At 42.7% G+C, this 21563-nt stretch overlaps 1 protein-coding gene across 1 annotated transcript; it reads left to right on the top strand.

Annotated features, from left to right (window-relative positions):
* The first annotated feature begins 2722 nt into the window (after window positions 1–2722).
* myrf (myelin regulatory factor) lies at window positions 2723–21109 on the top strand. Its single transcript, XM_071904799.2, has 27 exons — window positions 2723–2768; window positions 11071–11161; window positions 11302–11595; window positions 12204–12265; window positions 13307–13529; window positions 13716–13816; window positions 13994–14108; window positions 15103–15298; window positions 15419–15495; window positions 15588–15698; window positions 15792–15882; window positions 16555–16755; window positions 17032–17140; window positions 17344–17453; window positions 17557–17717; window positions 18270–18342; window positions 18442–18524; window positions 18650–18718; window positions 18833–18916; window positions 19149–19216; window positions 19367–19441; window positions 19525–19752; window positions 19919–20012; window positions 20129–20191; window positions 20323–20428; window positions 20539–20613; window positions 20899–21109. The coding sequence occupies exons 1-27, from the start codon at window positions 2723–2725 to the stop codon at window positions 20986–20988; spliced, it is 3096 nt and encodes a 1031-aa protein (XP_071760900.2). The 3' UTR covers window positions 20989–21109.
* The last annotated feature ends 454 nt before the right edge of the window (window positions 21110–21563 follow it).

Raw genomic sequence — 21563 nt, forward strand, 5'->3', positions numbered from 1 at the left:
AGAGAGAGAGAGAGAGAGAGAGAGAGAGAGAGAGAGAGAGAGATGAAATAGGTTTCAGGATTGTGGCACACTCACGCGCTTAGGCAACCAAAGCAACCAATAAACCAAAACAGGTAGAACAGCCAGTTTCATTTTAAAATTACTCGAATTAATATGGATAACATAGTGTGTTTTCAAATTTCATCGAGCCATGAAAAACCGCGTCTATAGCAACGCGTCTAACCAACCTGGTCTGGGCATCGCCATCTTGAATTTATTATCCTTTTTTCCTCTGCTTGCTCAGTTACCCAAAGAGTAAATGTCGCCACCTACTGGCTGGAATATGAACTACAACCTAAGAGCGCATGCAGAGCAGTCAAATAAAGGACGCACGTGCACACACACACACACACACACACACACACACACACACACACACACACACACGCACACACACACACACGCAAACACACACACACACACACACACACACTGAGGTATCTCTGTGGAGTGTGGCAATGTCAAGAAAAAGTGAAGAAATACACCTGATGGGGGAGTGAAAAATGAAGAAGAAATATCTCTTTTGCCAAACTTTTCCAAGCTATGAGATGACAAAATCTATCTGCAGCGCAATAATAAAACATATTTTTGTTCTAATGATGGTTTTCTCTTTCAGCTTTCAGACTTATTTTTTTGTGTACGTTCCTCATCTAGACTTCCACTGCAACCCAGAGTAAGAAGTCTGAAGCAGTCAAACATCACTCTGTTCAGCGAACCCAGAGAGTTAAAATAGTTATAAAGTAAAGACCCCATCTCTCTCTCTCTCTCTCTCTCTCCCTCTCTTTCTCACTCTCTCTGTCTCTCGCTCCCCCACACATAGGCTACACACTTACACATAATCCTATATGAGATGAAGAAATACTAAATACCAAAATGAACTGCTTTAACATAGCCAGCTGTTTCATTGTCCCCTGCAGCCTCTGTCTCTTTCTCTTTCTTGCTTGTCCTCCGAAACAATCTGCATAGTGTGGCTGAAAGAACGGAGGCGTTGTTTGGGTTGAATGGAGGAAGAGGGAGGGAGATGGAGAGAGAGATGCTCCAGCTGTGGGGGGACAAGACAACACAACAGCATCTCACATGCAGGGGGGGGAGGTGAGGGGGCAAGGCTGTGGGGGCTGCACACAGTGGCATTGTTATAAGGGGGGGTGGGATGCAGCTGATAAGGTTGAGAGAAATGGATCATTCCCTCAAATCCTCCCTAGGGAAGCCATGACACAAAACACTCCTATTACTGCATGGGTGTTAAACCTAGAGGGATTCAAAAAGGCCCCACAGAAGTCTTTTAAATCACTGAAATATACTGTAGATCAGGGTCGCTCAAGTGTTTTCATGTCACAGACCCCCAACACCCATATAGGAGATTTTATCCCAGGGACTCCCATATAGCAAGATATTAGCTGTTGTTGATTTAGTATTGAACTGTCTACACTGTATGGGGGGAGATAATGGTGTTAAGAGCGAAACCTATGATTAGAATAGTTATTATATATATGTTTATATATATTTGTTGCTTATATGCTACACTCTCTAACTACATTATGGTGAAATGTAACTATCCCTCAGTTTGTTGGGGACCCCCTGGAAGCCCTTTGAGGAGCCATAGGGGGCCCAGGACCCCACTTTGAGAGCCACTGCTATAGATCATATATTACAGGAGAGCGAAAATCTCTTATAGCTGCATATAAGAGCAGGTTACAATTGAATTTGCCCTCAAGTAAAGACACAATGCAATTACATTTAACACAAAAGTGCGTATGCTATGTTACTTCAAAGGCATTTTGACTCTGGTTGTTGTAGCTTGACGAATTTAATTAGCCTACAGGAAATCAGCCTAATCAAATCGGTCCCATGTTGGGACAGTAAGTGTACTTGACTACAAGCCTTAGTAATAGAGCCCAGATTTCATTTACAGGTGTTTTGACAGAAGCGGGTTTTTCTTATAGTGCAGGAGAAGAAGTTTTTAAATGCGAACCCTTACGGAAAAGAGCAATAATCTATGTTAAAAGGTCCGTAGCCTATAGGAATGTTTTGGGGTATTATAGGAATATTATAGTGACTTTCTGTCCGGGAATGTTCCAGCGGAGCGGCGCACATCCCTCACCTGTCCTGCCTCAGCTCCTCTCCTCCGACTCTCTGCCGCACACATCCTGTCTGGGAGGGAGAGGCGGAGGAGGAAGAGAATCTACTTGAGGGACTCGGGAGTCAAGTTTGGGCAACTTTAGCGCACACGTTTTGAACGACTTTCCTAGTTTTTTTTCTAGGTTTTTCAAAAGAGACTGATGATAATTTCGCTAAAGTAATCCAAACATTACTATGTTGCTGGTTGGAACTGAAATGAAGGTGCGCCTGAAGGTTAATTCTGCAACGCATTCTCATACGGATATTTACCTCTTCAATTAAAAACCTTAGGATAGCCGACCTATAATAAGAACAAAGTTTCATGGTTATCAGAAGTACTTGACCATTTGGCTAAGGGACGTCAAGCCTACAATACATACGTTGCTGAGAAGGAGAAAGAAGCTCTTCCCAAGAGGTGGATTTATGTAAGATAAAAAAACAAAAACAAATCGCATCATATAATATTTGGATTCCGTAATGTATATGTGAAAGTTTCCCCGATCCGAATTTATTTCGTTCGGACAAGGGGAGACGTTCATGGATTTTTTAAGTGGGACCCGCTAGGATGGACGTGGTAGATGAAACTGAAGCGTTACAGAGATTTTTTGAAGGTAAGAAAGCCCAATAATTAGGCTATAGCCCATGATGTATATTATTACAGGTCATGCAGATATATGCAGTGTTATCGCATTGTTTGTTTTAAAGCCGTGTGGTGTGCGCCTCACACTCTTCACACCTCACTCTATAGAGAAAGTGGAAAGTAGAATGGACAATGTGTGATTTTCTGTTAGTTTATAACCACTCTAGGTATTGACCGCGAAAAAAAAATCTTGGTGGGAGAAAAAAAACAAAACATGAAATGCATTTAGCACTCTGTAGGTGTCAATTCCTACCAATTCCAGTCTTGTAATATGTTTTGTAGTTGGTCTGTAGAATGCCTGGGTTAAATTGCTATGATGCACCACCCAGCACAGGTGGAAGAACATATCAGTGTCTCAAATAATTTTAACTGTGCATGATTTTATTAGGACTTGTGGCTTCTAGATGAAAGATTTTTTAAATAACCGATGTGCACTCTCGATTTGTTGGGAGTCACTTTAAAGTTTGCCCGTGGCTGTTGTGCTTAAAAACCAAAACGCGAGAAGACAGGAAGGTTAACGAGTGCGGGGAGCAAAAGTGATGGTGATGGGTAGCAGATCGAGTAACGGGGAATCCTGAGTAAAAACGAGGTGGAGGGGGAGGAGAGGGGGGAAGGGTGTAGGAATTCAAGGCAAGATAAATGGTGTGTTTTGCAAGGGTGCTATCGCTGTGGCACAATGTGCGTTAGAGAAAGGCATTGATATCAACAAGTGATGTAGTGTTGAATTAAAAGGTGGGTAAACTTTGACCTCAGGTGGGTGATCATCATAAGGAAAAATCAATTTACACCAGTTTGATACTTACTGTGATGAATACTAAGACTTTACATCTTTAAGATTTAGGTGGGTAAACTCTTTTCCACAAATAAAAAAGTGGGGTAAACTGCTTTTAGGTGGGTTTCTCGTGCACTACATCCCTGATATCAGCCCTTTTTAGTGAACCACAGTTAGTGAGTTCAATTAATCAATCAGAATTGGAGAAGATCCATGACTTCATATGTATGTGATTCCACATACTGAAGGCTTCTGGACATGTATCACATAGATTTGTCACATTTGTTTAAAGGCTTTGTCACTACGCTCAGTGATTTACAGCAAGCCAAAGGTTTCTTATTGTTTGGTGTTTTTTTTTTTTTTTGAGAAACTTAATGTCAAGTGTTCAGGAGCAGTCAAGTGCACATAAAAACACATTCTGTGGCTTATGTATAATAAGTTATCTCTAGAGAGACTTAACACTCAATTATAGTATACACAGAGTGTTGACTTGAATATACACAGCGATCCATGACTGTCAAAGGTTCCTTGCCACTCTGACAGGAATTTAGTGTGTTTACATTCTTGGTTTGGGAGTGAGACTTTGGCTTTATTTCAGCCGCTCTGCTTGCACTAAGATGTCAGCTTGTCCATGAGAAGTATACGGTGGGTTGGATACTCCACTATTCCTCTTGGATACTTCACTATTGTGTTGCAGTGGTGTAGCTTTTGGGTTTCAAATGACTCTTACGTAACTCAAATTGACAGATTTTATTGCCAAAGTAACTTATTCTTTCATTTAACCAAACAAATCTGCTTTTATTTTCTTTCCTATTGACCTCTGTCAGCAAGGCCGATGATATCAAAGCTTTGGTAATACTTGAATAACATGAATACAGGCCTTGTGATAAGAAACAGTAATATCAATAAGTCCTGGAATTTATGTATTACGTAATTAGAACCAATTAGTGGCCATGTTCGTCTTGCACTACCTGGAAATGAGACACAGACAGATACACACACACACACACACACACACACACACACACACAGAGAGAGAGAGAGAGACACACACACAATCACCCAGATATACCCATGCATATACACCCAGACACTGTAATGGATTTCTGCACTGGTTAACTGCAGTTTAATAGGATTAGTGAAATATGTATACATTCACCCTAATGCACAGTGCACATTCCTGGCATAGCCTTGGTGGCTGTTAAAACACAATGAGGTGAGACTGGTGTTTCTCCGCGGTATTTCCCCTTCCCTGGGCTCCCTCTCTCTGACTCCATTAGACTGACAGTGAGCAGACAGGGTGAGGAGGTGAGATAGTGCAGACTCAGGGTGAGTGAGACTGGTCTGTTGAGAGAAACATGGCTACCCCCCCCCCCCCCCCCCCCCAAAAAAAAAAAAAAAACTTGACCTCCTCCTCTCTAACACACTTTAACACACTTAAACAAACAGTCAGTCACACAGACCCATGCATGCACACACTAAGGATATTGACATTTTATGCTGTTGTGTTGAGTTCCTCTGAGTAATTCTTCATCCTAACTCACCAAACATCTGATTAAACGGTAACCCACACCGCCAGTGTTACATTTGCAGCACATCTTCAAGACAAAACTTTGAGTTGTGTAATACCTTAGAGAAGATATGATTAATAAGTAGTGAGTAATATTTTTGCTATTTGGGGTCCAGTAGACTGTTGGGTGGCTTTAGCAGAGCCTTGAACCATTGGCCATTGGATGTATTTAATCCAAAATATAAATATGTAACTTATATTGAAAATAAACTGTTAACCGTACGTTACAGATTTCAAGTTTCAAACATCTTCACCTCTCAATCATCTGAATGTGGAGGAGGATTAAGCACTATTTTATCCCAAATTGCCTTTAAAAGATTAACAACTGATCACCTGCAGTGGGAATTAGTTGGACTGTAATATAATACCATATTACAGTCCAACTAATTCCCAATGTACTCCCACTGTAGCTGTGAATCATGGCTAGGAAGTCCATCTTCTTGGAAAACCAGCATGACGCTGACCGAGGTTTGGCCGGGTCTTCTGATTTACAGCTTTAACAGTGAATTGCTGTTACAGGAATGCATTGTTTTTGAGCAGCCAGGCTTACGATGCTTACAAGTAGGTTTTATTTTTTCATCATTGTGCCTCACTCCCATCAGTGCTGGCTGAGTAATCCTTGGCCGCTGAATGTTGTTGTGTGGTTTAACTGGACTCCATAAGATGAGGGTTCACTCTTTGGACATCATTTTTGTTCACGTGTGTAAAAAGAGGCTGTAGTAAATCATCTGAATGAACTTCTTTTCTCCAATTACCATTTGTGAAATAATGTGTTAACAACACTATTAGGGTGACAAACACAAAGACCAAACTTGGTGTGTGGTATTGGAGTGTTATGGGGTGTTTTGTGGAAACGTGTTTTGGTTTTCCTACATCCTGTATTGCATCCTACATCAGTTCAATTCAATTCTATTCAAATCTATATTCATCCCTCAAGAGGCAATTCAAGACAGCGAGTTCATAGGCCTATTAGTTAATGTCATAGGTGATTTTGTGTATCCCAAGCACAATTATAATGACAGCAGATGACAGTCAACATTGCTCTGTGACAGTGAAATAATCTGTAGAAAACTGTCTGGAATTCAGTTGTCACAAATGAAATTCTTCAGTTTTTATCCATTTGGATTACTCTTTATTTCCTCAAATCTACATTCTGAACAATACCAATGTAGCACATTGATTCTTCTTCTTCTTCTTCTTCTCCTCTCTTATTCTCGCTCTCTCTCTCCCGCCAGTCTCTCTAATTCTGTCTTGCGCTCGCCCTCACACTCGACCTCGCATTCGCAGTCTTTCATTTTTTCCAGCCTCGCTCCATGTCCCAGTCCCAGCCTTGTCACTCCCATAATCTCCTGAGCCAGGTCTGCCGGTGCGGCCAGTGCTTGTGTGCGACAAGGGCTGTGTGTGGCAGCCTGGTACAGCCCTTTCTCATGACTGGGGTATAATCCTCATTATAACACACTCCCAGCCTTTCTCACACACTCATACACACACACACACACAATATACCGTTGCACACAGGCATGCACGCGCAGACACACACACACACACACACACACACACACACACCAACGCACTTGTAACCCCAATCTGCGGCTCTCAGGTCTACAGAAGAAAGCCTTTGAGCCAGAGTAGGGAAACATGTGAAAAATAGAGAGGAATTGTTTTTCTCATCTTCCGTTTCAGGTGCTCTCATCTCAAGGACGTCAACATGCTTTGGCTACGCGCAGGTACTCTGCCCCACTGTCCACTCTGCTTTTTGTCTGGATCTGATTTACTAGTCTCTACCTAATGAGTGCTTTTCTATTAATATTCAGTTCTAATATCTGTGTCGTAGCATTGCTCTCTGTCTTGATCATCCAGGGGAGCGTCACTCTTTTCAGCTTGTTTGAAATGCCTTGATTGGACCAAGTCTTGTAAACAAATGGGAAGGTCTAGATCTGTCAGACTATGTGTCAGAGCTATCTAACAGTTGAAATGTTTTAGTTTACCGTCTCTGTCTGTATGTGTGTGTCTAACTGTATACCGTTGGCCAATCAATATGCAAGTTCCTAGACTGTTCAGTATTTTCTAGAACAATTGAGAGATTTCCTGCTTGTGTAGCTACACCTGCAATCTTCTGCGTTATATTGAAATGACTGGAAATAAATCAGTTTCCATTCAGTCATTTTTTGTGTAAGGTGAAGACTTTCCAGAGTACTGAGACACACAATTAGGAAAACCAGATGAATAGAGAATTTGATTAAAATCAGGATTAGTAGAGTGATGCCTAAAAGTGCTTACAGATATGAACATATTATGACACATGATAAGAGTTTTGGAAACTACCTATTATATAATGTATGTGTTATATGATTAGGCAACTGTTTTGATATTTGTTGTAAAGCTTAGATATTAGTTGTACAGTATGTAAATTTGAGGGTATATCCCTCAGAAAGTGTGTGCATGTGTGTTGTGGGTGTGTGTATATGCATTTGTATGTATCTGTATTTAACACAGCCAAATGCATTCTGGGTCATACTGTTTGATAATCAAATGGACTTTGTTCCGTCACATAGAGTGCCACTCTGAAAGTGATTAATTATTAACATCTTTTCACACACACACACACGCACACACATGCGCGTGCACATAAAACTTAATTCGGAGGCAGTAGGTAAAATCAGTGTAAAATCAGTGTAAATTCATTCAAGTTTAAATTTCATGTTCATTTTTTCAGTTTTAATTGTCTTGCTAATCAGTAAGTTTAATCAATGTTTTCCTCAAACATCTCCATGAATAAAATGGCATTTTATACAAATGTTAGACAAGCGGAAAGAAAAGCAAAAGATACACAAGATTGAATGATTTAAGTCAAACCACATTTAATGGGTACTCACACACTCATTCCTCTGTTTGTGTTCATTTTAGATTATTACCCTGCTGACAACTCAGGCATTGAAATGGTGGCATAACACACACACACACATACTCACACACTCTCACACTCACACAAACAAACGCATACACACACATGCACGCGTGTGCGTACACACACACACACACACACTACCCTCTCAGCCCCTAATCTCTCAAAAGGCCAGTCTGTATCGAAGTTGGACTGACAATCATTGCACTGTTCCTTGTCGAACACAGCTGGACAGAGAAAAACATAGAGGACAGGGAAATTTACACATCCCAATCCACAGCAATTTAAACTTAACTTGATGTAGTGATTTAGTGGTTACAGTTCCTTAATTTATGTTTCTATTAGGCTATACACAGCATAACAATAACATTTATTGGCAACTTTAACTTTCCTTTAGTCATTACAAATTCTTTCGCAATGTGAAGGCAAGAAGTCTCTAGTGCCAAGATTATCACAAATGTGATAAAGATTGCTCCAAGCTGCAGATGAGAAGCAACAAAAACTTCTGTTCTCAATGAACATATTCGTCAAACCACAAATTTACAAGAGATTTAGATCAAATCTAACTTATGCTTAGGAGCAGTGTGGCTAGATTGGCTGCTGTTTTACGTAAATCACACTGTTTTCTTCATACAAATTTCCTCATTGGTTCAGTTCTTTTTTTCTCTTTTTCTATCATTCCATCCTTGGACGTCGAACTTGTATTTCACTATCCCACACCACTAGCTGTCTTCGTTACCCCCTCTCTCCCCTGCCTCCATCTATCTACCCTCCCCTCATCCTCCACCTCTCTATTTTTCGTTATCAGGCCTGCCAGCCCAAATTTACTGCCCTTTTGGGTGGGGTGCACATCTGGATCTTATTTAAGGGAAGCCATCCTACTCTTCTCCCCTGTAGCTCGCATGTATTAAAAGACATTAACCATCTGTTTCTATCCACGAACAAAGCCAGTAACTATAGGCATGTTTTCAAAAAAATATATATATATGCTAGTGTGAGAATTGATTGCATTAAGGAGTAAATTCCCGTCATAGAATAAAATTGGCTTTTGACATGTTGTTGATCATAGGTAGAGACACGTTGGTTGGTTTGCTGGTTGGTTGAGTGTCTTTAGACATTGGTTGATGTTTATGCTGCCGTATACTCTCAAATTGGTGCTTGGAGGCTGTCAGTGAAATGGTGTTGATTCCACTACTGACAAAAAGAGACTTAGATGAACACATTTTATTCATGCGATGATACAGTCCACTAGATTCTTTGTGGTGAACGGTAATAATCCTTGGAGAGGAGAATGATAGGGAGTGTAACATTAGTAATTTAGACACCCAGGAATACTGATAAAGCGATATCTCATTTGGGCTTCTGATGAAGAGAGCGGCATTAGAGGAAGACAAAGAGAGAGAAAAAGAGAATTTTTCCCAATGCTAACACAGAAATTCTTTGCATTCCCAACTGAGTAGCTGCTTAATCTATCAGAGAGAGAGAGAGAGAGAGAGTGTGTGTATGTGTGTGTGTGTGTGTGTGTGTGTGTGTGTGAGAGAGAGAGAGAGAGAGAGAGAGAGAGAAAGAGTGAGAGAGAGACTGGGGTTGCCTGCCCACCCACTGTATACCAATTCCCGACCCTCTGCCTAACCCCCTCTTTTCTCACACTCACTCTGTCTCCAAGCAAATCCCCCATCTGCAATGTGGGACAACTGGGATGATATCTGACAATATTCCTCTCTTTCATTCATGTAACATATAAGTTGATTTTTTTGTGATCAATAGGGAAGGTTCATTTGAAAAAGTGATTTATTCTTGTATAAAGATATGCATATGTGCGTGTTCTACATGTTAGTGTTTTTGGAGATTAGGGGGGTCATGTGTTTTGGATTTGTGGAGCTTTGGCTATCAAGGGGTGAAAATGGCCCCGGGGTTGAGTGAGGAGAGAATGTAGAACTTATTAGCTAATTTATATAATGTATCTTAACTATAAAAAAAATCTGAATGATGCGACACACAAAAGGTAAAGGAAGTGAATAAAGAAGATGAAGAGCAGAAAAGCCAGTTTAGTAAGTAATTTAGTGATTATGACGCAGTAACAATATTATTTATTGTTTTGTTTTTTTTAAATGAGGGAAAAAGAGGCAGAGATATGTAATTGTAAGGGCTAACTGGAGCGCTTCCAATGTGTGTGTAAGGCTGAGAATGTGTGGGACTGCATACATACTGAGGGGTTTGATTGATTATTTGTCTTCCGGTTTCAGTTTTACTTGGGATCAGTTAGATTCCCAACTCTCAGGACCCTCAATGTCAAAGAAACTTGTGACTTGTCCTACAGCAAATATAGAGGCAGACACTTTTCGCTCAGCTCTCACTAGCTGTTGTGGGTCTCTGATTGAGATTACATCACTGTTCACTTCACACTACAGGATTTGAAGCCATAAATATTAAACGTGTTTAATAATATCGGGACGGCCCCGACTGGCTTGCGATTAGATCTGGAGGCTTAAGACTGAATCTGTAACTCCAGCACACTACAGGATAATCTGGGCCGACAATCGGGTCCGACCAGCCTCAGATGGGACTCGGGACTGCTTATCTTCTAGTTTTCTCAGGATAATTCAATTAGATGCACTGAATCATTGCTACTTGCTCGTACTGTACTGTTGTACTGTAATTACTAACACATACTTAAACTGTTGGTCAAACAATTTTTCCTGTAAACTCAATCATTAAATTCTCAGTCAGCGAATCACAGATCTCTGTTACACATTGTGTTCACCAGAAGATAGTGAAGACTGTTGTAATGCACTGGTACAAAGTAAGTGGGTTATTTGGAATATGCAAAAAAAACAGAATACATTAAAAACATAACTAACCTTATCTATGTTCTCAGATAAGTCTTCCTGTGAACTGTTACAACATAAGCTTGTGTTGAAACCGCAGCTGCTGTGGCAGTGTGTACGGTTGGTGTAAGATTCCCCTTGCTAATTCCCAGAGCTCTCCATCTCCCCTCCATGTTCCCGACCCTCCCTTTACCACAGGTCATGATATTACCAGTTCTCTGGAGCCAGCCAACATCGACACCAGTATCCTGGAGGAGTACATCAGCAAGGAGGACGATAGCACTGACATGTCAGTAGGGACTCCAAACCAACCCAGCAACCAAATTACAACGTCAAAACAGCATGCACCAACTGAATCAGATCATATCGTTACAAAGGAATTTGTTTTCTGATAAGGCTAATCCCTTTTTTTTCTCTCCTTTCTCCCAGCTGTTTTTCAGAGGTCCACAGCACCCCGGGACCAAATTACTCATCTCCCCAGGCAGGAGTGTCCTCCTCTGGGGGGTTGGTGTGTGGTGTGAGCCCCCCCATCCCACTGCGCCAAGGAGCCCCTCCGCCTGGGCCCCCTAACTGTCAGAACCCCTACCCCCCTGGTCCGTCCCTGGGCCTCCTCCGACACAACTACCCCTGCCTGGGACAGCAGCAGCAGCAACAGCAGCAGCAGCAGCAGCAGCAGCAGCAGGCCCACGTCAAGCCTGAGCACAGGGGCCACTACGCTCCGGGGTGAGCAGCCTGGGACATGGAGGGCAGAGATGGGATACCAACGAGGGAGATGGATGGCGTTAGAAGAAGAAGAAAATAAAGCACAAGCTGATACTTAGAAATGTTAGAGAGATAGAGAGATGTTAGAGATGACGTAGCACTACTGCAGATACGACATGGAAATCAGCTTTGAAATTGCTTGTTTGAAGCGACTTCCACGGAATGAGGCAAATCTCTTGGATGACACAGCAGTTATTTTCGTTATCACGCAACGAAACCAGACACACACCCTACTATAGGTCCATTATGCAGTCAACACTTGATTAAACTTCATTTGTACAAATAAAGCATTAGCTGGTCAAGAGGGGGAGGGAGACTGATAACAGAGAAAGAGTCGAATTACATCCTGTAAATCCTGACACACACAATGATGTGGAAAGAACTTGTACTGTGATACTGATCCCATAGGGTATTTTGTCTTTTAAATATGGTGCCACTTTAGAAAATAAGAAGAATGCACTAGGGTGGGGTTATCAAGTTCCGCATGGTACTATTTGAAAGAATGATACAATTTGAAAGTTGAGTATTTTATGTGTGAATATAACTTATATCGCCTTCCATTTTCTTAGGACACTACCTGAGTCCCCCCCAGACTCCAGCTCAGAGCCATACTCTCCTCAGCAGGTGAATGGTAAGTCACACATCTTTTAACTCTGCCTTGAGGAAAAGACGAAAGAGTGAGAGAGGGAGAGAGAGAGAGAGAGAGAGAGAGAGAGAGAGAGAGAGCAAGCGAGAGAGAGAGAGCGAGAGAGAGAGCATATAACAAACAGAAATGGTTGGCGGCGGCACCTTCTGCTGTAGACTGCACTCAGACACTCACTGAGTCACTGAGAAAGCCATTGAGATATCGAAGCCGTATGTGGGTCACGGCACATAGACGGGCACAGAGATGGATGAATATGGCGTTTCGATTGAGCGGTGAAAGAGGGGGTTGAGTTGCAGAGACTCACAGATGGAGAATCCTCACACAGGTAGGTGTGCCCTCGACTTTGTCCATCCCTCCGACCTGCTCTGTCTTCTCCGCTGCTTAAATCAATACCTGTTACTCATCGCTTTTGGATATTTGAATGGAACATAGGGATGAGGACGAGTTAATGTGTATACAAATCAATATATTCAGATGTTCAGTATAGCACGTACCCGTCATTTATTAATCTACAGTTTGCATAATTTGTCTGGAAACTGTATTTCATCAAATAAATTCAGTTTTCTGAATTCAAGTTTCTAAAAGTCTCAGTTTACTTTCAAGTGCTTGCTCAATAAATGGATCAGTGTATGTTTGGCTTGTTCCAACATTCCAACACAAGTTGAACAGCAACAGTACTCAAAGTCACTATGTACTTCTTGCCACTCACACACCTGTGTTGGTCTTGCCCATTAGTGAAAAGGTGTGGAATAGTGCTATCTGATGGGCATGACTCCAGTTTGAAACAATGGAAAACACCTTTAGCCAAGGGTGGAGGAAAGTGGAACATACTGCAATCTGACATGGCGAAATGCAAAAGCGACAGATCGACCCTGCGGAGCAAAAGGCGCATTGTGTGTGTGATCGGATGTATTTGCAAGCGAAATGAATATTTATCATCAGAATGTACTGACCCGGATACTTAGTACAGTATTCAGAGTGTGTAAACATCATGCTCCATTCACAGCGCTTCATCGTGTCTTTTAGATCCTCACATGATCAGGACCATGACACCAGAGAACATGTGTCACATGACTCCCCCGCCGCCCCTCCCGCCACATGGGCACTATCCCAGCATGCATCGGGACATGTACCTGAAGCCTGAACCCATGATATCGCAGTATGCCATTGGTCCGGCCACGAGTGGGAGTGGAGACATGCAGCAGACCCAGATGCTCCATCAGCTGCTGCAGCATCCTCAGGGGCAGGAGTGAGTAATGATGATATAGGCGGGATGGAGGGAGGAAGGAGGGAGGGAGGAGGGAGGGAGAGAGGGAGGGAGGGAGGGGGAGAGGGGTGAACTGTCCAGTTTACAGGGAAGAGAAGGAAAGATGGAAATTGAGAGTAATATGCTAATGTATACAACTGTTGACCATGTTCCCATTACCTCATACAGCGGAATCCCCGTTCACCAGGCCAAGAAGAGGAAGCACTCTGACTCACCCAACAGCACCCTCAATTCCCAAATCCTCACAGGTATCATCAAACAAGAACCAGGTAGGCAGGCATCTTTCTTTTCCTCGCCTCCCCTCCCTCACTCTTATCAACTCTTACCTACCCTTAAACTCTCACGTGAATAAAACTGACTGAAAAAACGGTTGTGGACATTCTTTTGACTTCGGCCTAAAATTACGCTATACCTTAAATGTTAATTTTTCAAACTGATTGTTACAGGTTTAATGCAGGATGCAGACAACAGCTACTTGGACCCTAACTACCAGTGTATTAAGTGGCAACCTCACCAGCAGAATAAGTGGACACCGCTATACGACGCCAACTGCAAAGAGCTGTGGGTGGAATTTCATTTTGGCATATCTATACATGATAATCCTCCAGCTTTTCGTTTTGGGAAAGAGCGTAGTTACAAGAATTGAAAGCATTCCACAGAGAGTAAGAGAGTGAAATGAACAGGGCTATAATTGGGTAAATGGATAATTCAACAAAATATACAGAGGGAGTGGCAATGGAATAGAAGGGTTGTAGAGGTCTACAAATTCCTCTGAGGTGAGCCGTGCGGGGGAGTGAACGAGTGCAGGGTTTCGGTTTAGAAAGAGAACTAGAGGAAGGGGGTAGAGGGAGAAATTAGTGAACACCTATTTGTGCTCATGCGATGCCAAAGTGGAAAGTAGTAGAGATAGAGGGAGGGAGGTTGAAAAGAACTCATAAGACCAAGCAAATAGTATGTTATCATCACCACCTGGTTGCTCATCACAGCTTAGAGCACACCACACACACTTACAGGGACAGAGGGTTTCGTTGCTTTTAAATTCCATCATCCATTTGTTTAGTCTTCAGATGGTCTTAATCCTGAGAGTGTAGTAAAGCAATGATACCCAAAGTGGGGCCCGGGAACCCCCAGGGGCCCATGAAGGGATTGCAAGGGGTTCCCAGCAAGATGAGGAAGAGTTTAATTTAACTATAATTGAATTCATTTTAAGTTAGCACTGTGAGAGAATGATACAGAAATGTCTATTTTTATACTAGGTCTCACTCTCCCCACTATTATCACCCCACCTACGGTATAAACAGTTGTCGTCTTCTGTACTAAATCATATACAGCACCAAAAATGTTCTCAGATGCGCTCCTTCAGATAAAATCTTCTCTAATATAATGGTCTGTGCCTCATGTGCATCTATTTGTAGGCCTTGACATGAAAATGTTTGGGAGCCCCTGTAGTAGAGTCAGAGTCTCCCCCTGGTGATAAAAACAGTGAAACTGTGAACTCCACATCATGGAGTAGTTCAAGTTATCGGTACTTCATAATCTCTTTCCCTGTCTTTAGGCCAATGCCCACCTACCGCGTTGATGCTGACAAGGGCTTCAACTTCTCCTTGGCTGATGATGCGTTTGTCTGCCAGAAGAAGAACCACTTCCAGGTCACGGTGTACATAGGCATGCTGGGCGATCCCAAGTACATCAAGACGAGCGAAGGCCTGCAGCCCATAGACTGCTTCTATCTCAAGCTCAATGGAGTAAAGGTGAGGGAAGGGGAAGTGGTGAACGTAGTGACAGGTACAGTAGCGATGTGACTGACCGTGGTGATCCTCGGCTCAACAGTGGATTTGTATGTTTAATGTTACATCTGCCTCGTTTATCAGCTGGAGGCCATGAACCAGTCCATCAACGTGGAGCAGTCCCAGTCTGACCGCAGCAAGAGACCCTTCAAACCAGTGCTGTAAGTCTGAATTCTTTCACTGAGGCAGAAATAGTACATAATCTGTAGCAGGAGGTTTTTGTATGACGTCTTTGTGATTTTGTGTTTCCCAGAGTGACCCTGCCCCCAGAGCAGGTCACCAAAGTCACAGTAGGACGGCTCCACTTCAGCGAGACGACGGCGAATAACATGAGGAAGAAGGGCAAGCCCAATCCTGACCAGAGGTGAACGACACACCATCATACATACAGGCATGATTCAGTGTGATCACATCCGAAACTCTGTCACACTCACTATTGATGTGTTTGTCCTCCCAGGTATTTCATGCTGGTGGTGGCACTGCAGGCTCAGTCCCACAGTCAGAGCTACACTGTGGCCGCTCAGGTGTCTGAGAGGATCATCGTCAGGGTAACATCTGTCAGTCTGGCCATGTCTGTCTGCCTCCTCCACCAATCATATCCCTTGTGAATGTGACACCTTTCTCATGGCCCTACTGTATGCAGCTGCCTGGAGCCACCAGCAACTAAAAAACATTCTGTTTTTACACATCTCTCCCTTCTCATCAATTTCTGTCTTTCCATTCCCTTTCGTCTTTTTTTTTGGCTGTGAGCCTCAACATCAAACACACTCTCAAATTCTCTATTTCTATCTCCATTTTAGGAGAATGTAACTTAAGTTGCTGATGTGGCATCCCCTGCTCGTAGTTATGAAATAAAGTGGATTGCACTCACCACAGTTGTATAGACCAGGGAGGTGTATATGAGGGTTACATGATAGTTAATTGCATAATTAATAAGCTTAAGAAGTATTAGAGGAGGTATTTATGAAAGCTACACAATAATTCCTTTGTAATTAGCTATTAAGTTTACAGGAGACCTATGTAAACCATTATATAATAGCTTATTCAGTGATTTCAAACAATTACTCACAAGCTATAAGCTCTCTTAATGTAAAGCCAACCCTTTACAGCTCAAGCTTGTGTTAAAATATTGCAGTGATTTGGATCTTTTGCGGCATGGTGTATCTAATATCTGAATATCTGTGTGTCTGTGCACCCTCTCCCTTGTCCCTCTCTTACAGGCGTCTAACCCCGGCCAGTTTGAGAGTGACAGCGAGGTGCTATGGCAGCGCGGCCAGCTGCCGGACTCGGTCTACCACCACGGCAGAGTCGGCATCAATACTGACCGGCCGGACGAGGCCCTGGTCGTCCACGGCAACCTTAAGGTCATGGGCTCCTTAGTGCACCCCTCCGACATCAGGGCCAAGGAGAATGTCCAGGAGGTCAGGATGAGGCTCAGCGTGTGTGTTGATGTGTGTGTGTGTGTGTGTGTGTGTGTGTGTGTGTGTGTGTGTGTGTGTGTGTGTGCCTACTGTACTTGTTATCGTGAATCATGCCTGTGTGTCCATGCAAGAATGCCCACGCTCAGCGTATACGTTTGATTTAGTGTTTTGTCGATCCATTATCCTCGATTCCACACATTTTCATCTGTGACTTGAGTGTCGTGGTCACATCCTCCACATCTGCATGGGTGTCATTGTCATTCTGTCTGTGTGTAGGTGGACACCACAGACAATTTGAAACGGATCTCTCAGATGAGGCTGGTCCATTATCAATACAAGCCTGAGTTTGCTGCCACCGTGGGCATAGAGAACACTGCAGAGACCGGTAACATATTGTGCAACTTCATGAATAACCTCTCGTAAAATGTTTCCTTCTATCATCTCATTCATGTGTGTTAAACAGCTGTATATCACATGACCATCTTGCTGTCCTAATATTGATCAGTCTTGAATGTGCATTGTTGCTGCAAGTGTTTTCTGTATCTGTGCACTCCCTTATTCTTCTTAATTCCTCTCTCCCTCCTGTAGGAGTGATAGCCCAAGAGGTTCAGCAGATCTTGCCTGACGCAGTGAAGGAGGGAGGAGATGTGGTGTGCGCTAATGGAGAAACCATTCCCAACCTGTTGGTGGTCAACAAGGTAATGGACAGACACACACTCACACACACACACACACGCACACACACGCACACACACACACACTACAGACGCACACAATGACAGCTCTAATTCTCCTTCTAAGGACCGTATCTTCATGGAGAACGTGGGAGCGGTGAAAGAGCTGTGCAAGCTGACAGACAACCTGGAGACTCGTATCGATGAACTGGAGCGCTGGAGCCGCAAGCTGGCCAAGCTCCGTCGCCTCGACAGCATGAAGAGCACCGTGAGCGGAGGCACTGTCAGGTGAGAGGACTGGATTGGTAATGATGGCTACATACTATGTAGGACTAGGAGGCAGGGTTGGGGTCAATTTATGAATAAACTCAGGCATTGGAATTTGAAAAAACCTACAGGAAGTACAATTGGAATTGAATTGGAATTTCAGGAAGTTGGATTTAATTAAATGAAATTCTGTGAAATTCCAAGTTTTTTGTTTTTTTTTCTTACCACATCTGAGATTACACGTAATGTTAAATATTATCAATACTGAATATCATAAAATGTTGGTATTTGATGCATAACATGTAATCATAATACATACATTATGATTGAATGTATTTGATTTGTTTAACTGTCATAATGTTTAACAAATAAAAAATTCCAGTTCTGTTTCCTTAGAGCTGGGTGCAATTCCAATTCCAACTCCAGGAATTGAATTGTAATTTACCATGCATTCTCAATTCAATTCATGAATTGCGCCAACCCTGGTAGGAGGGGCGTTACACACAGATAAAGAGAAACTTGTATGAGTAGAAAAGAATGAATAAATTCCATTTGTTATTCTCGTCCATGCAGCCAATCAGGGAGTTATTTTAGCAGGACAGGAAGTGGCCCACTCAAGAAGAAGACAGTCAAGCCTGGGAGCAAGGTCAGTGGCATTGCTGGTGTATTTGAGAACTGTGTTATAAGTTGGTAATCACCTGGGAGTACAGCTTTTATGTAATCTGTGTGTTTGGTGTTATTGCAGAACTCGGCTCCAGATCAAGGCTGCATCAGCCAGCGCTTCATGCAGGGAACCATCCTGGCACTTGTCATCGTCATGGCCTTCAGGTCAGACTGAGGGAAATGTGTGGGATTTGGAGGGGTGGGGAAAACATAAACCTGCTTCTTCCATGCACCGTAATGGCGTGATGACAGTTTTTGAGATGTAATGGGTCTTTATTTGTCTCCCCCAGTGTCATTTCCATGTCCATTCTTTATGTGCTGACTCTTCACCATAGAGGAGATGTCACTGAGAAAGATGGGTATGTCCTTCTCAGGAGAACAGACACTTCGCCTTTACAATGCAACAAATCAATTTTCCACTTCTGTTATTTGCTATCTTTCAATATATCGTCATTTGTTCATGCTTTTTGTAGCCGTGTTTCCTCCTGTGTTCTCTACATCTCTTGGATGCCCGTCTTCACTGCCACTGTCACTTTCTGTCCACCTGTCTGCCCATGGTATGCTCTCAAGACCCGTCCTTCTTGCTTTTATTTCTGCCTTGCATTTTCTGAGTCACTCTATCACTATCTTATCTTTGATTGCTCAGTTGGGTGTTTCTTTTATCCTGCGTGAAAGGCGGTCATGAGTCACATATCTGAATATCTTAGAATTTATTCATTTTTAAATGTATCATTATTGTAACTATAGCTCCCAATTCACCTGCTGTACTATGTCATCTGAATGGCGCAGGTCCAGAGCTGCACTGGGATCCTCACGCAAGAGTTCATACACTCCACAGTCCACCACCTCTGCACCAGGTGAGTGGAGATCCTTAGTGCATAACCATAACTACCTTTCTGTTAGTTGGTTTTAAAATCACAGTAGTTAACCAGCTTACTTACAACACAATGAATTTGTGTTCTGCTTAGATCTGGTCCCATTATCTCGTTCTTTCTCGATTCTTGCAGCTTGCTGTTCAACCACAGCCACAAACAACCAATCAGCCACAGTTCTGTCACCGAGTAACAACCAATCCACAGCAGGTAAGAAAGCCAATCTTTACATATTTATCCAACATGAGTGTTTTTTTCATCCACAACGCACGTTAATCCTCTCCCTTCTCTAGATGCAGCCAGCCTGGAACCCACGCCGGGCACGATTAATAAGAAGGCCAAGTCAAGACCGATGGACAAGGACGGCCGCAATAAGAACCGCCTGAGTCATACCTCAGCACCGCTGTACTTTGCCAAGTCCAAAAGGCCTCCTTCAGACCAGGACGGGATGGGAGCTACCAACCGCCTGCCTGGGGGGCAGCAGCCACTGCCTCGCAGACAGCGCAGCATACACACACAGGGTAAATCTGCAAACACAGAACTCCACACAGCACTTTCTTTACACACAATATGCTATATGCAAACACAGTAAAGCCATTTGTTTGACCACTGTAAACAAAGTGTGTCTACATACAAGTGAATGTTATGGTAACGGTTGATTGTAATGTAATTTTCTTGCTGTCACAGGAGAGCGGTTAGCTCCTTCTCTGATTGGTCTACATATCGTGGAGACGGACCAACAGATCGCCCCGAAAAGTTGCCCAACACCCGAGAGCTGCAGGTGTGTTATGCACTTGAATGCTGCACCAGTAAATGATTTTGTACACAATTTACATGATGACAGTTTGAATTCAGGCGTTTGCGTGGTGACACTGCTTTTCCCAATGTTGACTCTAGTTACACAGTATCACTCCATGGGAACAGGAACTCCTCCATCTCACAAATCACTTTGCACATGACGTGAGTACACAAAGAGCGCACTATCTACTTACATGTAACTGCAAACCAAAAGTTCAACAACTCTATCTACACACGACACTTAATAGGCCAGCCTTTCCACAGAGAAATAAAGTATATTTAATTCATTGTAGGTCCAGTAACAGTGTGTGGGTACGACAGTGTGGAGCCACCAAGGGACGTTTGTGTCCTGACCACACAGAGACAGAGCTGTATGGAGGACAGAGGACTTCAACAAAGGTACATAATGTTACATCCAATCATCATATCATCAAAACATATTTCTTTTTCTTTTTGATTTTTTTAAATTTGTTAACTGATTTATTAAATTCTTCCTGCTGTTCTCTAAGGGGACTCATCACCTGTGGTCAGTGCCAGTGCTGTCTTTTCAGGATGTCACCTATCACTTCCGTGTCTCTAAGTCTGTGAGTAAACCTGACATCTGAAAGACTTTGTAGAATATTGTAATGCATGTTCAGTAAATCAAAGAATCCAGGATAACACTGATTAAAAATGAATATGCCGCACAGAAGTTTTGGAAGAAGGGTGTCTTGCCCAAAGCATCTGTGCAGCATATAAAATATGAATTGCAGCGTGATTTCATTCAACATTTACTGTAGGATTTAGCACCCAGTTTGAGTTAAGACGCTGAGTGGATTCGATTCATGAATGTTCTGTAACATCAATCTCCGCATGCTTTCCATTCGCAGAGTGAAGTGAGTTGCGCCACTGAGGAGGAGACTGAAACCAACACGTCATACTCTGACTACCATTTTCTCATTCAAAGCAGCTGTGTGTGAGGAGGAAGACGATGCGGCCCGGCGCCTTTAAAATACACCACATTTCTTCTGTACGGTCCAATTTGTACACTGTTGTGATGGGATAGTGTTTCTCACGATCTTGAACTTGATTTTTAAAGAGACTCATACAGGACAAACTGTCTACCACTGCTCCCTCTGTGTGCCCTTCTGTATGTATAGGAATTAAGACATCTCTTTTTGCTGTGGTCACCGGCCTTTGAAATACTGTGTTCAAGTTCTATTCATTTTGTATCTCTGTCAGTCAGTCTCGCTTTGCAGGGCGTCAGTTGAAAGTCATTGTGAATGACAACTGTATTGTGTCACTATTAACTGCTATTGCACACAAGTAACATCCATGACTTTATAGCTCACTTTATTACTGATCACAATGTCTTCCATACCTAACACAAGCCATAATCACCTTTCTAGTAGAATGAAGTTCAAGTTTCCAAAAGAGGTGCGGGCCAGGAAGATACTGTAGATGATACTTCGCATGTTTTTGTTTCGTTCTGTTATCCTGCCAATCTGTATGTACATTGAAACCAGTATCAACTGAAAACGAGAAACACTTTTCA

Source organism: Centroberyx gerrardi, chromosome 4 (genome assembly GCF_048128805.1).
Source record: "Centroberyx gerrardi isolate f3 chromosome 4, fCenGer3.hap1.cur.20231027, whole genome shotgun sequence".
In the NCBI taxonomy this organism is placed as follows: Eukaryota; Metazoa; Chordata; class Actinopteri; order Beryciformes; family Berycidae; genus Centroberyx; species Centroberyx gerrardi.

What these genes read in the sequence shown, in the direction of transcription:
- myrf (XM_071904799.2), top strand. Translation starts at nt 2,723, where the DNA reads ATGGACGTGGTAGATGAAACTGAAGCGTTACAGAGATTTTTTGAAG. An exon ending in CCAAGGAGAATGTCCAGGAG is followed by an intron (nt 16,756 to 17,031) that starts GTCAGGATGAGG and finishes GTCTGTGTGTAG; the next exon opens with GTGGACACCACAGACAATTT. An exon ending in CAGTCAAGCCTGGGAGCAAG is followed by an intron (nt 18,343 to 18,441) that starts GTCAGTGGCATT and finishes GTGTTATTGCAG; the next exon opens with AACTCGGCTCCAGATCAAGG.